A 17,172-nucleotide genomic window follows, 5' to 3' on the forward strand; every position below is an offset into this window, starting at 1 on the left:
GTTTTGTTTTTTGTTTTATTTATGGAATTATTTGCAGGTACAAAGAATATTACGTGAAAGATTTTGTCATCCGAGTCCAAATGAAAAGTTGTTTGGACTGGAGCTTCAGTACAAGTAAGGAAGAAATATTTTTACTTGTATTTCAGACAATCTCCCCTGTATTCAAACTCTGTAATTTAGGTCTCTTCTCTGATTGGTTTTGAATTGTATCAAGCAGAACTCCATAAACTGGGCATACTTGTAGGTGGAAAGAAAGTGATTGTTTTTACTAATTTAATCTCCCTTGGCTCATTGTGGCCCTGAAAATGCACTCCAGGGGGTTAGAGAGAGCTACTAGGACCACTGGGCCAGGTGGTGGTTCTACAGGACATAGAGAAGTCTAGCCAAACCACCTATTTGAGCATACAATCAGTAGAACCTCCAGTTCAGTCCAAATGACATTATTGTGAGAGGTCTGGGATCCAGTCCACTCTTTACTTGTCCAGTCTCAGAAGAACTCTGAAGATCTATAGAAGGGACTGTTCCATATGACAAAATCTAAAGTGAAAGCTCTTTTCAAGATAGAGTGGAAGCTCTGCTTTCCTTGAATAGTAACAGTCGTTACCAAAGTCTGGCATGGTTTTTTGTGAAGTAAAGCTAAACCTGACTCATCCATGAATCCTCTGCTTCCCCAGCACAGTAGCTTGAAGTAGGCTGGTTTTCCGACTGTACTACTTCAACAATTATCAGTTGTTAGGGTAAGCCCTCCAACATGGGGGGGGGGCTGAAAATGCAAGAAAATGTGACATTTTTCCAACTGCTTCCTCTAAAATTTAGTGTACAGTATGTACTTTCCCCCCCACAGGCAATTACTTCAGCTGTTAAAATGAATGACTATTAATGGTGAAAGCAACTCTGTACTCATGTATTGTATCTTCATAAACATTGAGAACATCTCTTAAGTTCTATGTATCCGAAATAGATGCCAAATCCTAGATGAAAACCCATTGAATCAATAGAAACTTGAAAAGTTCCCATTCTTTTAAAAGTTTCTCTAAAACTCTGGTTTTTTACTTTCTCGCCAAGGAGCTGAAAGTGGCAGACATTTTTTCTTCACAGTAGCACAGGAAATAGGATAGACTTGAAAAGAGGCCAACCCCATAGATTCATGGATCTTTATGGTTGAGTAGAGGTTTGAATTGGGATCTTCTCATTCCTAGTCTGAACTTGAAAATCAGTTTGTCACAGTGGTTAATGGTCACTAACACTCCACCAGTCTAATATTTCTTGCTTTGTTATATAGGTGTATCTTAGCTAACAAAGTAGATGTGTTTCTGGGCATGACTCTTTAACAGACAAGTTGATATGAAAGGCATAAATAAAATGGAAAGAATAGAGATAGGTTCCTGCACCACAAAAAAAGGAGAAATTCAACATGTTTCAGTGAACTTTTATCCAAAACTAATAATATGCACACCTGAAATGATGAAACAATCAGGTGTCAGGTAAGCCTTGCACAAGTAAGCAGAAACATTTTGAGCCTTCTAGAAACCTTGAAAGTCCCCCCCCCCCCCAAAATGTATCCATTACTTTTTTCCTTTTCACCAGCCTCCACATTTCCATTTTGGTGGCCAGACTTATATCTGTGCTTTTTAAAAAAAACACATTGGGAGAGCTGGTGAGGCAATCTTTTCTGCTTTCCCCTTTTCTCTCTGCTGTTCGGACATACTCAGTAAGAGATTCTGGCGACAACTTTTGCTTACCTTGCCTGTAGTAGGCAGGGCTACACAGTAGGATAGGCTAGAGTATAATCCCATTATTTACCTACTCGAGCTTTATTGCATATACAGTAAAGCAACCTGACATCAAAAGTCAAGCCTTTCTTCACCATCCTCCCAGTCCTGATGCTAGTGAGAAGGAAAAAACTTCTGGCTGGACAGAGGGCAAGGAGGAAAGAATGGAGACTGAATGGTCATAAAAACACTTCATCAGAGGCTTTGTTAACTGAGGTATGCCTGTACGTTTTGGGGAAGTTTATGGGATAGAACAGTGATGGCGAACCTATGGCACGCGTGCCAGAGGTGGCACTCAGAGCCCTCTTTGTGGGCACATGTGCCATCATCCCAGCACAGAGTTTGCCAGAGTTTGTTACTAGAAAGCCAGAGGGACATGGCACTTTGCAATTAATAAGTGGGTTTTGGGTTGCAGTTTGGGCACTTGGCCTCGAAAAGGTTCACCATCACTGGGATAGAAGGCAAAACACAACATACTGTATATACTCGACTATAAGTCAGCTTCAAGTCAAGGACAAATTTTGGGACTGAAATTATGGATTTTGCTGTGATCCATGGATAAGTCGAGGGTAAAAGTTAGGGGCATGTAGCAAATGATCTAAAGGATAAAGCAAAGAAAACACTGTCAAAGAACTTACAAAATTCCAGCAGACAAAGCTCTTTGTGCTTACACTTAAGGTTGGATGGATGAGAGAATAGAGGGGACCAGTGCTTCCAAGACAGATTATACTCTTTGCTTTTCACCAGGGATTGGTTCCTTCTTTTATTTAAGAGTTAAGATATATTACTTACATTGACCCGTGGATAAGTTGACTCAGGTTTTTGGGGTCAATTTTTTGATTTAAATTTCTAGACTTATACATGAGGATGTACAGTACTTTGTTTCCCAGTAGTTTTCTTATGGTTACATGTTAGCAGTTAAAATCTCTTAAATCAATGACATTATACATACCATATATAGAATAAATACTGATTCATCCAGTGTGGGAGAACAACATGTAGAATTCTGGTGATGTGTTTAATAGTTTTTACAAAACTATTATTTGTATTTGTAGTATAATACTTACCTTGCTGAGATTTAGGAGATTACCACACTACCCTCTTATAGTGCTGCTATTCCACTTTTACTGCTCTGGCTGCCTCCTGTTGCATTCTGGGATTTACAGTTGTGGGAGGAGCATTTAGAATTCTCAGCCAGAGAGCGCTTAGGCCTCACTGAACTACAAGCCCCACAATGCAACAGGAGGCAGCTAAAGCAGTAAAACTGGAATAGCAGCAATATAAGAGTGTAGTATGGTAATCTACTTAGTTACTTTCAGTTTTACATATTTCTTAAAAGCATACTTATTAAACATAAACAGTTACAAACATATTTTGTAGATATGACTAAAATGCAAACAATAATAGCAAACAATAACTAAACATTTTTTTACTATATTTTTCTTTGTCTGAGTTGCTATTAAATATGACATTTTCCCAACTACTTCCTCCTCTGAAGCTTAGTGTATGTACTTTCCCCCCACAGGCAATTACTTGAGCTGTTAAAACAAACAGCTATTCATGGTGAAAGCAACTCTGTACTCATCGTGGGACCCAGGGGGTCAGGAAAGACTATGGTAGTATTTTTCATTCCATTGAGATTTTACATGTGGAGCCTTATGGGAATAGAAAACATTTCTGTTAATATTATATAATGTAATATTAATTTTATTTATTTTAATGTTAGTTTTATTAATAAAACTATTGTCTGACTAATGTATTTGCTTTATTTCACTGTTTCCATAGTTTTTAAATCTGGTATGGTTAGTGACTGTTCTGTTGTAGGAAAACCAGTTTTCTGAATCATTTGCTTTTATGTATTTTGGCTAATTAAGGATGCATAATATTCATTGTTTAAAAGTAATAAAAATACAGTATATGTACACACAAACTTTCATCAGGATCCTTTCCAGAGTATTATCAAGGCAGATGGCCTTGTGGTGGTATGGACATTCTAGCTTGAACAGAAAGAAGTATGTTGCTGATGCTGTCTTCCCGTGCCTCTTATACTACCTTCAGTAAAATTGGTTTTTCTGAGTGAAAAACAAAGACTAAGGTGTTTTTTTTAATCTGACAGATCTATGGATTTTTTTTTCTTGCTACTTATCAATCTGGTTTTCTTGATCTTCCTTTGTTATGATTCCTTAATACCTGTATTTTCTGTATCGTGCCCTCAATCTTTCACTTATAAAATTTATGAAGTAATAGCTTATACAACAATGAAAAATGTTTGGCATTCAATTTGTGTTTAAAATCTTCTCTTTTAAAAGTATGTTCTTTATCAAAAGCAATCCATATGAATTCAAAGGAGGATTCCATAAATATGTGCAGAGGTACTTTTGGAACATCAACCAATTTTTTTATAGTCCCCCCCCCCCCCCGCCCTTTTGTCTGTTATCCAGGATTGCAGTCTTTTTAGCCTTTCCTTTACTAGAAGATCAAGTTAGGATTCATTCTCCATTGAATAATAATGTGAATAACATTCTCATATGAAGAATAATCTTTATTATTATGGCAGGCCTATTTATTTTTAAACCCTGAAGTTAAATAATAAGCATGTGGTGTAAGACACATTATTTACTGTGCTTTCCCGTAACCACTAAATTGCATTCCTCTTTATAGTTAACATGTCATGTCTTAAAAGAACTCATGGAAGTACAACAAGTAAGGGACAACGTTTTGCAGGTTCATTTAAATGGTAAGTAATAAAGCATTTTGTCATAAATTTAATATACTTTGAGATGGTTTTGTTGCACTTTGCCATTTAACCCTAATTTCTGTTAAGTACTAATTACATTAGTATATCAGATGCTGTAATATATATTGGTAGCATGGTATCAAGGATTGACTTACTCATAAAAACTCCATAATGCCACCTTAATATAGGGCATCTTTGTAAAAATGATAGACTAGTTCTCTCAGTGAGTTCATTCACAGATAAAGTTCCTGTACTCTAAACATTAATTTAGAGGCATGGAAGTATACCATGTGCCAAGAGTGAATTAGGCAAAGAATAGCAGAAACCACCATCAATTTATGCTTTATACAAACTGTGCTTTGTACTTGCCCTCTGAAAATTGTAAATCATGGTTTACTTTTGTGAAAAAGAGTATTTGTGCAAACCATAGTTTTTGGGTGCAGATGTGATGGACAGCCATATTCTAAACAGGATCTGTGAAGGAAACAAGAAAGTGAAGTAAGCAGCATACAAGTTCAAATTTTAAAATTTAAAATAAGTTTAAAATTTATTGTCATGGTGTTATTGTTTTTAAAAACATAAGTTATCTGCTTTCCTCTGCTGTCATAAAATTGCATATACTTGCTTAGGCTTACAGAAAATATAAGCACAGCCTAGAATATTATAATGTACTTGATGTTATTTTGTAGGATTATTACAGACCAGTGATAAAATTGCTCTTAAAGAGATCACAAGACAGCTGAATCTGGAAAATGTAGTTGGAGATAAAGTTTTTGTAAGTAAAAAATAAACTATATTTAATAGTATATTGGTTCATGTTTCGGCACACTTACAGAGTGAATATAAATTATACAGTTGTATCTTACATTCCATTATTGTACAACCATACAATAGTTTGAAGAGTTTGTAAAATGTAATTATTATTTTTCCAGTATTTTCTCTTAAAAGGTAGCAACGGGATTGAAGTGTATTTTGCAGTATTTTATCTAAACCAGCCAAGAATTTTTACCAGAACAAATGGGTGATCACTTAAAACAAGCTAAGGATATTCAACAATATCTGTGGGAAATAGAAAACAGCTTTGTTGGCATTTACGTTAAATTTTTCCACCTCCAATTGCATCTTAATTAAGGGAAATCTTGATAGTGTAATACTAATATAAAAAACTGAGAGCGCCATATACCATGCATGTTTAAACTGAAAATTAAGACTGTCAGGTTTCCAGAGAGCTGGTGATGTAAATGAGGGTGGAATAAAGACTTTATGGTACAGGAAGCAGAAACCAGACAACCATAATGTTTCCTGAATATGTATGCTTTTGTCCTCGAGTGAAAGACATGCTTTCATGTATTTCATAGGTGAAGGTTGAAAAAGTGGTACAACTCATACCTGCTTTTTCTTATCGAAAACCAATTGTTAACTAAGATTGACGCATTGAAGCAGTGATGTGGAAAATTCAGGCCTGCCTGCCTCCCTTTTTTATTTGTTATTTTTTGTAGGTGCTCCCAACATGTTCTGCAAGAACCCCTAGAGAATGGAGGCAATTTCTCAATGCTTTCAAGGCTCCTGGATTGTTTTATGCTCAGTGGAGGCCTTTTTTCCAAGAGTTTTTCAATAACTTTTTCAAGAGGAAGAGACCTATAAGCAGACACCCTTCCTTTTCCAGAACATATCCTACATTTCAGCCTTCTCTCCAAATGTCCTCCATTTTGAGCTTCACTAAGAAACATGCATTTATATTTATATGAGTGTTTTGAGCTTTGATTTTGTCATGTCCTGCATTTTTTATCTTGAATGTCTTACATTTTGTGGAGCCTTATCCTCCTTTTAGGATTAGGACATCTGGCCACTCTCCTATAAGGAACTTGAGGTCAAAAAAATTGAAGCTATGAAGAGAAAACATTTTCCTAGGATTTTTTTCTGGCGGGGGGCTAAAAAGTTTTGAAAAGATCAAAAAGGTGATATTAGAGAGATAGCATGTTGTGTTGGTTTGGGTGTTGGATTACCACTCCATTGGCCAGAGTTCAAATCCCTGATTTGCCATGGAAACCCACTAGGTGACCGTAGGTAAACCACACTCACTCAGGTTCAGAGGAAGGCAAAGACAAGCCTGCTCTGAACTAACATTGCCTAGAAAACCCCTTGGTAGGGTCGGCATAGCTCGAAAATGACTTGAAGGTGCACACCAACAGTGAGCACCCTTTATAGACACAGTGGGCCGAAACAGACGGTCCTTTTGCGCCGCCATGCAGGCGGCTTTGGAACATGGTGTTTAGACACCGCACACCTGACACCACCTTGGTGGTTTACACATGGGCAGCTTTAAGGTGCTCTGGTGGTGTGGTGTTTATATGTCGCATGTTGCCTAAGCATTTTAAAGCCGACCTCTGGCCACAGCGGGGTGGGGAAAGCTGGCTTTTTGCTGGCTGAAAAGGAGTGGCTCTTTGCCGCTCCTTTTTTTGGACAGGTTGAAGGCAGATTGGGGCTGTGGCATGTGGTAGCCGTGATCCCAATCCGTCTTCAGAAGGGGACGCTTCAAGCCACTCCTTCTGCTGGTCTATTTTGCCCCAGTGTCACTTTTTAAACTTTCGGATCAAAATGTATTCTGCATAATTAGGTTTGGGGTAAAATTATCATGTTTGGTATATTAAAAAAATTATTTTATGTTACAAAGGTAGTTTCGGAAAGAGGCATGGTTCCTCCACAACATCTTTTTTTTTCTTTTGAAAAATGTGCCTCAGATCTCTCCATTGGCCCATTCCCCTTTGTCTGCCAGTACAAGGACCTGATCTGGTTTTATCAGTTTATTAGGTAAAGGCATTCAATAAACAAACAATCAATCAAACAAACAAATAAATAACTAAATAAATATTTTTAAAAATAGAAGCAGAAGAATCTATCAGTAAAACAAGGAAAATTATTTAGTTGTCTCCTGCTCTCCATTGTGTTAGGCAAACAGAAAACACTAATTCCCATAAAAAGAAATGAGAAAATAAAGCCAAGATCAGGAATTGCACCAGTCAGATAGTATACACTTTTTAAAATAAGCAAGTTATAGAATTCAAAGATATAGCTGGTTAGTCTGTAGAATCAGTATGTAGAGAGATCTTGTAGCACCTTTGAGACTAACTGAAATATACAAGTTCCTGTTAATGTAGTGGTAGAAATAATTTTGGAGAAATAAACACCTTGTCTTTAGCGTTTTCATCTTTCTAATAATAAATACAGTTGTCCCACTACATTTGTAGATTTGATTGTTCCTTGATTATCTCTAGGAATCTCTGGGTTCTCCAGCATGATTCTGCCAGAAATTGACCATAAAGTTACGCTGGAGGACCTAAAGCACTGATGGTGAGCGTTTTAGGGACCGGGAGCCCAAATTAAAAGGTCTTCTGGCACCGGTTGTTACCCAGTGCCGGGGGCAGCACTTCTTGACTGTGACTTCTTTCCCCTACCCTCCTGGGGCTTCAGCTGCTTCTCCAGAAACAGCTGAAGGCAAGAGGGAAGGGCGAGGGGGAAGAAGAAGAACAGGCGCACACCTGTTCATCCTCTTCCCCTGCACCCCCCTCCCGGGCCTTCAGCTGCCTCTCTGGATGCAGCTGAAGACCTGGGACAGCGTGTTTCTGCTTTGGCACGTGTGCCATAGGTCCACCACCACAGACCTAGAGATCGTTTATGTTTTAATAAGTGGTGTTTTTTAAAAAATATATTATTTGCCATTTTCCCACTTTCACGGAGGTCCTGTGCCCCTAATCCCAGCTAATGTGGAGGGCTCACTCTAATCATATTCATAATCCAGTTCTTTTCAATTTTTTAATTTTCTCATTTTGATGTAGAAAATGCACATGAAAACTGATTACCTAGTTTTTTTCTCTCCCCCCCCCCCCATCTTTAGCTGTGACTATTACATTAAATCAGTGGAGGTGAGTGTAAGTGTTAACATACCAGGTTCACAGTGGTTCTGTGGATTTACAATTGAGTTTAGGTAGGGGTTGCAATTAAACAGCATTCTCAGTGTTGCTTAAAACATTCCTCACCATTTCTTTTGTTGGGTAGGTCTGCTGAGAATTGCAATTTAACAATTGATGGACTGCATAATTCCTCCCGTTTTATGCCTTTATTTTGGCTAGTACATGCAGTTGGAATATCTGCATGCTCTCCATAGATATGTATGAGTTTCGAATGTACTTGGAATTTTAATGCTTGGCCTTGGAATTTTCATTTAGTTGTAGCAGAAGAAAAGAAAGTGTATCTTCCTTTTCTGCTTAGTTGTAATGTGTAGAGCTGGCCTAATTCTTTTAGTGGAAACGGTCCTGGGTTTTCCAAACGGTTCAATTCATTCACTCCTGCTAGTTTCATTGCATTTTGTGTTCAGAAGCTCTGAAATAATGCCACTTGTTATATGCAGTCTGTTAATCATTCACACTTTGTTCTCTTTTAGGGTAGTTTTGCAGAAAATCTCACATTTCTTTTGGAAGCATTGAAAAGAGGTAAATATTTTTCCTTGGAGAAAATTAGGACATAGTGTTTGGCTGACTCATTGCATATGTCACAATTTACTGAGGGGAGGAAAAAGATTGCAGTTTAAATGGCAAAGACTGGGGGGGGGGGGTGTTACATGAACTTAAATTATGGGTTTCCTGTGTTCCTTTGAGTAATATTTTGGAAACTTGATCTGCTAAGACTTCCTCATAAAGCAGCTTACAAAAGTGCAAAACACATGAAATTACAATTACAGTTAATCTATAGAGTAGAGAACAGCAGATGCTGTGCAAAACTTTCTAAGAATTTACTGCAAACTGGAATAAACATGTCTTCAGCATATTTAAAAATAAGATGTGATTAGTTTAGGAGTTGTTATTGTTGTGTGTCCTCAAATTGTTGCCAGATTGTTGACCCTACCACAGGGTTTTCTTGGCAAAATTTGTTCATAGAGGGTTTGCCATTGTCTTCCTCTAAAGCTGAGTGAGTGTGGCAGTTGGTTTCCCTGGCCAAGGATTTGATTTGAACCCTAGTCTCCAGAGTCGTAGTCCAACACTCAAGCCACTCTGCGTCTAGTTTAGGAGTAGGAACATAAATTTATGAGGGTTGGTCCCCCCCCCCAGTCTTCCACAGACTTGGCATAACTGATGTCCAGGTGACATCATTGGTCCCTAAGTTTTTCTACATCTGAATTTTCCATAATCAGGGGCAAACATACTGCTTAACATATAAATTTTACAGTGGTTTCATATATTGCATCTTTAGAGCTACATTTAAAATGTCAGTTAGGTTTGTTTAGCTGATTGATTGTGAAAACTAATTTTAATAGATGAGGCTGTACAGGCAGGATCTAGTTTGTTTCTGAATAAGTTACAGTAAGGAGAACATGTTAGCTTTCTCTTTTGTCAGTGAATTGTATGTTTTGTTAAATTGGAAGTTACACATTGGTTATGTGTATAAAAGTTTTGGTAACATGCATATGTAAGAAGTTAATATACAGATAAACCCTGTTGACAATTATGATATTTCTCAATTTTATCTGTGTTTTAGGTGACCGTGCCCATAGTTGTCCCGTGCTGTTTATATTAGATGAATTTGATCTGTTCATTCATCATAGGAACCAGACTCTGCTATATAACCTCTTTGACATATCACAGTCAGCACAGACTCCTATAGCTGTCATTGGTCTTACTTGTAGATTGGTAAGAGATTTTTTGCCAACATATGCTCTGTTGTTGTTGTTGTTGTTGTCTGTTTTCAAGTCATTTCTGACTTATAGTGACTCAATCATAGGGGTTTCTGGGGCTGAGATATGTGACTTGCCCAAGTCATCCTGTAGGTTTTCATGGCTAAGCAGGAATTAAACCTTTGTTTTCAGAATTGTAGTTCATTGCTCAAACCACCACACCACACTGGATCTTCAACACATGCTACCATCAGCAAATGTAAATTCACAAAATGAATTCTAAAAATACTTTTTTTATATTTGCCCAGAGACCCTTGTCAAGGGAAATTAAAATGACTTTTAGGGATTGGGAATTGCCTTTGTTAGTGAAACCTAAGATATTGGTTTAGCCACAGCTAAGAACACTTCCATGTGTATGTTCCTTCAGTTGAAATTACAGGAAATCCTGAAAACTACACATTCTTCTCCAGGGAGATCTGAAAAGCCCAAAGGGAAAAAATCTATTTGGCTTATTAATGGAATTTGTAATTGCTCTTGGCTGTGGAACTCTGGTTGTTGAGTTCTCTCTCCTGGAATGTGGACTGCCCTCCCCATGGACTGGGACTGGCCAGACTGCCCCAGTTTTGGCACTAAGTTAAAATTTGGCTCTCTGTCAAATTTTTTTTTTTTATCAAGTAGCCACAGCTTTGCTTTAATAACTGGGTTGTGAATTTCTGTTTTATTCTGTTTTGTTATTTCACTTTTTCCATTTTTTTGGTCTGTACAATGAAATTTCTGGATACAGAGATATACATACTACAGTTGGCCCTCCATTTTTGCAGGGAATCCTTTCTGGACTCAGCCCACGAAAATGGAGGCTCGTGCATATTCAAGCCCTATTGGCTTGAATGGGGTGCAGACAATTGAAAATAGCAGAGGTCGCCCCTCCGCAGATATTCAAGGGCATGGATCTCAGATCCGCAAGTTAGGAGGTGCGACTGTATAAGTAATTTTTATTTTTATCTGATAAGCTGAAATCTAACCAAGAGTTTTATGATCCACTTTTCAACAGTGCAAGGACAAGTGTACAAGTACTTTCAAAAATATTTTAAATCTTTTATTAGCTTTACAAGTGAATTGTCCTTAAGTCTGTACTTGATCTCAAAATTACACTTGACAGCTCTAGAGAACAATAGCTTGAATTCATTTATTGAAAATATTTGTTTGGAATTATATGTCTTATGTTCTTACATGAAATGATGAAACTGAAAATGCTATTTGTAATTTCTTACTAGGATATTCTAGAACTCATGGAGAAGAGAGTGAAATCAAGATTTTCCCACAGGCAAATATACCTAGTGAATCCTTTTGATTTCACAAAATATCAAAATATTTGTAAAGAGCAGTTATCACTTCCTCCAGAATTCCCAGAAAAGTTATTTATGCAGAAATGGAATAAGAACATCCAGGTAATTGAAATAAAAGCAGAATTTAAAGGAACTTGGATACTAGCTAGTACTAGATTTCCACTGGTGTAACAGCAGATCTGGGAGAACAGCAATTTCTCTGTGTACTGTAACCCCTGTGGATCACTGGTGTTGGACCACTGGTTATCGGTGGCACAGAAAGCTTCAGAGGAGAGTGGAAGAAAGTTCTCTGAATGCCTTCAGCAGTATGTTGGATTTTACCCCACTGGTATATTTTTCTGAAAGTCTTCAAATAAACGCCAGGATAGTTTATTTCCAAAAGAAATATCCAGGCTATATATTATTGCTTACAAATGAATAATGATTCATGGCATAGATCCAACTTTAGGCATGTGCAGTGGTTCCCATGGCTGCCCCATAGACTCCTTAAATGGCCACACAGAAGATAAGGGTCACTGCTGAACAGGCTATAACATGAAAGGATTGCCCTTGCATCACATGCTACCCTATTCAGCAGAGTGTCCTACCATCAAGTTGGCCTAGGCAGAATTTGCATTTCACCCAATCAGCAGACAGTGGATCACTAAGTAGACACAATACTCCTCACATATCCTCCCACCCTGGGGCCTTGCCATTTACCAACAGACCAAGACATAGATTAACATGTAAATCACTTCATCTGAACCAAGGGTCACACAGTATATATACCCCACACCTCCATGCCATCATTCTCTGAAGATGCCAGCCACAGATGCAGGCGAAACATCAGGAATAAATTCTAGAACACAGCCACATAACCTGAAAAACCCACAAAAAACTATAAATTATTACGTTGATCAGTTTGAAAGCTCTTAAAGGAAATTTTTCAAACATGTATCTAAAGTTCTTACAAGATTAGTTCTAAGTAAAATCATTTTCTGTTCCCATTGCTCTTCTACATAATGTAATTTTGCCCAAAGCTCTGACTTTATGTTTCTGAGCAGAAAGTATCAAAAAGACCATTGGCCCATTCTGAAACCTAAGCAACAAAAATGAGAACATAGGATTATGTGATAATATGAGGAAACAGTTCATGGCTAATGTGGAGTCAAAGGCTTTCATGGCCGGCATCCATAGCTTTTTGTGGGTTTTTCGGGCTATCTTCAGAGAATGCTGACGATGCCAGCCACAGATGCAGGCGAAATGTCAGGAAGAAACTCTTCTAGAACATGGCCAGATATCCTGAAAACCCCACAAAAAACTATAGTTCATGGCTAAATAACAAGCCAGGTCTAACTCAGAAGCCATGGCTTGGTGTGACTTCTAAGCATTTCCATATGTTCATATCTAGAGAAAACGTCTTGAAGGTATTCTTATATGATTCCTTTGAAAAGCAGCCATTCCTAGGAGAGCTGAAGGACCAATCCACAACCATTGGGATATTCCCGCACACCAGCTGACCAAGGCAGGAGAGCAACATTACAGATCTGTTTAAATTGTTGCCTGCTTTTCTCTTCCCTTCAGTTTTTCTTCTTGTGCCTTGCCAGCTGGTTGAGAATCTCTGTTTTCTCTTGTTCTATAACACTAAAATTAAGATTAAACTGTAGGTAGCTGGGCATTAGGTTGAAGGAAATTAAACATGAAATTGAAAAGGAAACTGTTAAAGAAAAAAAAGAAAAAAATGGATCCAGATTGGGACAGAGAAGTACCATGCGCCCCATTGGAGAAAAATGGCAATCCCTGAGGTTAACATATCAGGAGGCTGACCAAAAGTCAGGAGCTAATTTGGTAAAAACTCCCTTCAAGGAAAATTGTTATTTGAGGAGAAAATTTAATGGAAGGAAGAGACAAGAAACAAAAAAGGAATTTTAGGGGAGAAAACTACTTTTGAGGAAGAAGCATTTCTCATAAACAAAGGGACTTCAGAAATTTCAAAGGGCAGTGTAATAGGGAAACATTCTAGTTTAGGCAACAAGAAGGTCAATAACCAAGAAGAGCTGGTCATTCCATCAGGAGTGGCAGATACCAATACTGACTTGAAGGAACTACTGGTAGCAGAAAGATTGCTTCTCTTCAGTCATTTATGGGAAGGCGTAACTACAGACAAATTGGTATTTCAAGTAGGTCAACAGGAATTAAAAAGACCAAAGGACAGATATCTCCTATCACTGTGAAAAAACAAAATCAAGAGGGAAATGGAATTACAACATCAAATTCAGACTGGAGCAAAGAACAATTGCCATCCTGTCTGAAATTCAACTGAATTTATTCTATTTTCTTTATGTTCTCAAAACAATGGGAGATTCAGTCCTGTCAGACATGAATCACTTGAATTAGTATAATATCAAAAGTTCAAGATGGAGAACAACATTCTAGAGAATTTGATCCTCAGTTATTTCTTAAAGATGGGGGCAGTTAGGTTAGTGATGTTAAATTTTGCAAGCAAAATAAAAAACATTGTACAGGTGTTAAACGTGAAATCCTATCTGTGCAACCATGGGGGAAACAAGATTCCAGCAACTTCTAAAAATTTCCACCAAAGTTCTGGTTGGGTAAAGAAATAGCCTCACTCTAACTACAGTATATCTCAAAGGAACTTTGATTTTGACAGCAGACTACTTAAGCAGGAAAAATAAATAAATCAGGAGAGTGGAGTTTGAACCAGTTTGTATTGAACAACTTAGAACAGCTACAGTGCTCCCTTCCCTTATGCGAGGGATCTGTTCTGGGACACACACACACACCACCGTGTAAGGGGGAAATCGCATATGCTCGCGCCTGAGAGTCCCACCTAAGGGAACAGCCGCTGCTAAACCTCGTAGGAGGCGTGTGGTCGTAGTGGGGGACTCCTTGCTGAGGGGTACAGAAGCAGTGATTTGTAGGCCTGAGAAGATGTCTCAAGAGGTGTGTTGTCTCCCAGGGGCAAAGATCTGTAATGTGACAGAGAGGCTGACAAGACTGGTCAAGCCTACTGGCCAATACCCCTTCCTTTTGGTCCACGTGAGAACCAATGATACTGCAAGACACAGCCTGCAGAACATCAAAAGGGATTACGAGGCGCTTGGTAGGAAGCTGAAAGGAATGGATGTACAGTTTGTCATCTCGTCTCTTCTGCCAGTTGAAGGGCACGGTCCAGGAAGGGAGAGGAAAATAGCGGATGTGAACAACTGGCTTCACAGATGGTGCCTCCAAGAACAATTTGGATTATTTGATCATGGGCTGCGGTTCCATGAGGAGGGACTTCTTGCAATGGACGGGTTGCATCTCACGCCAGTTGGAAGAAATGTTTTTGCCAACAGTCTCAAGAACTTGATCAGGAGAGCTTTAAACTGAGTTCCGAGGGGAAGGGAGACAATATTAAGGAAGGCGAAAGGGCTGGAGAAAATAGTCAAACAGACATAGAGGAAACAAGAAAAAAAGTGCAAGGACCCAACAGTGGGAGGCAAAAAAAACTTGCAGAAGCAGCAAGTAAATGGGACCCATGGTCTGCGATGTCTCTACACTAATGCACAGAGCATGGGAAATAAGCAAGATGAACTTGAACTCCTAGTACAGCAAAGCAAATATGATATAATAGGCATCACTGAAACCTGGTGGGATGAGTCTCATGATTGGAATGTGGAAATAGAGGGGTATAACCTTTTTAAGAAAAATATAATGAAATGCACAGATATAGGATGGGGGACACCTGGCTGAATGAAACTACGTGTGAAAGGGATCTAAGAGTCCAAGTAGACCACAAGTTGAACATGAGTGAACAGTGCGATGCGGCAGCTAAAAAGGCCAATGCAATTTTAGGCTGCATCAATAAAAGTATAGTGTCTAGATCAAGAGAAGTAATAGTGACACTGTATTCTGCTCTGGTCAGGCCCCACCTGGAATATTGTGTCCACTTCTGGGCACCACAATTCAAAAATGACATTGAGAAACTGGAGCGTGTCCAGAGGAGGGCGAATAAAATGGTGAAAGGTCTGGAAACCTTGCCCTATGAGGAACGACTCAGGGAGCTGGGGATGTTTAGCCTGGAGAAGAGAAGGTTAAGAGGTGATATGATAGCCCTGTTTAAATATTTGAAAGGATGTCATATTGAGGAGGGAGCAAGCTTGTTTTCTGCTGCTCCAGAGAACAGGACCCGGAACAATGGATGCAACCTCCAGGAAAAGAGATTCCACCTCAACATTAGGAAGAACCTCCTGACAGTAAGGGCTGTTCGACAGTGGAATGCACTCCCTCGGAGTGTAGTGGAGTCTCCTTCCTTGGAGGTCTTTAAGCAGAGGCTAGATGGCCATCTATTGGGGATGCTTTGATTGGATTTCCTGCATGGCAGTGGGTTGGACTGGATGGCCCTAGTGGTCTCTTCCAACTCTATGATTCTATGAATCTATGATTAACAGTGACATTCAGAATAAAATTGTCTTTGGATGAAGTGTGTAAAGCAGCTGAATGGAAGGATCCATCGACATTTATCAGACATTATACAGTGGACAAATGTAAGTGAGGACAGATACCCTTTGGGCAAACTGTTTTGCAAGCTAAGGAAACAGGCAACCATATCCACCTATAAAGGATTTGGCTTGGGTATATCCTAGTGGTTATGGATTGTTCTTTCCCCCTTCCTGAGAATGAGTTTGATATCTGCAGTGTGTTATCATTCTAGGAAGGGTGAATGAGCAATCTACACATACAAAAATTCATTAACACAAACTTTTTACTCGAACTTCCTATGAATAACTCTTAAGGATAAAAGAATGCAAAGATATGTAACAAGACTGAAGGGGACCTAGAAGCAGGCAATGATTTTAAATGGATTTAGACTTTCAGTCCCCTTCCTTGTCATTCGGCATGAGGGAATATCCCCATGGTTGTGGGCTGCTTCTTCAGCCTTCTTAGAATGATCATTCACAGTACGTCTCAGCGTTTCAGTTTAACTACAATCAGTGTTATTAACATGGACATATCCCCTGGACAGTGTTTTCTGATATTCTCTCTAGTTCTCCTTTCTGTTTCACTCTTCCTTGCCTCAGCCTCCCCTTCACAAAACAGAATAGCAAGCAAGTAAGTATGGCGGTTTACAGACCGCCAAATAGTACGTCATCAATACGTACTAGGGTTAGGAAGGGGTGGTGCTTCCGCACCCCCCTAACCCTAGTATGTATTGAATACGTACAAGATGGCGGCGCCCTGTTCATACGGGCGCCGCTATCTTTACGTATCGGACGCTGAGCGTCCGTACGCGTCGCGGGCGTTGTGACGTAGCGGGCGCGCCCCTGGCGCCTCGCTACGTCACAAACGCGACTTAAAAAGAAGCTCCATTTTGGAGCTTCTTTTTCGGTCCGCGCGGGAGTCGGGCCGTGTGAAGGCTCCGGCTCCCCCGCGGACCTACTGGCGGCGGCGGCAGACCGCCGCAAAGCGGCAGTCTGTACCCCGCCTATGTTGTTACTAAGATAGTGATGTACAGTCTGATAGGTTTTCAGAAGATAAACATACAAATATTTCTGTTTGTGAAATGATCACATTCATTCCTTATTTGGTTACAGACCTCATTTAACTCAATGTATTTGGTAGAACTGTTGATTTCATATAGAGATGTGGGTTACAATCATATGTTCA

The 17,172-nt window shown here is 39.1% G+C and overlaps 1 protein-coding gene across 5 annotated transcripts in view; it reads left to right on the forward strand.

Moving 5' to 3' along the window:
* The window catches only part of ORC4 (origin recognition complex subunit 4), a 44,802-nt gene that overhangs the window by 15,337 nt on the left and 12,293 nt on the right, over positions 1-17,172 (forward strand). For 3 of the 5 annotated variants that reach the window (XM_042446341.1, XM_042446350.1, XM_042446360.1), the window contains 7 exons: positions 38-114; positions 3,298-3,388; positions 4,434-4,509; positions 5,199-5,284; positions 8,951-8,999; positions 10,042-10,193; positions 11,452-11,625. In XM_042446341.1, coding sequence (XP_042302275.1) covers positions 38-114; positions 3,298-3,388; positions 4,434-4,509; positions 5,199-5,284; positions 8,951-8,999; positions 10,042-10,193; positions 11,452-11,625 — 705 coding nt within the window. Of the gene's footprint in view, positions 1-37; positions 115-1,829; positions 1,989-3,297; positions 3,389-3,434; positions 4,145-4,433; positions 4,510-5,198; positions 5,285-8,950; positions 9,000-10,041; positions 10,194-11,451; positions 11,626-17,172 lie in introns of those variants that run through there. The other 2 variants (XM_042446371.1, XM_042446381.1) reach the window with 2 other exon arrangements.

This window comes from Sceloporus undulatus, chromosome 1 (assembly GCF_019175285.1).
Source record: "Sceloporus undulatus isolate JIND9_A2432 ecotype Alabama chromosome 1, SceUnd_v1.1, whole genome shotgun sequence".
Classification (NCBI taxonomy): domain Eukaryota; kingdom Metazoa; phylum Chordata; class Lepidosauria; order Squamata; family Phrynosomatidae; genus Sceloporus; species Sceloporus undulatus.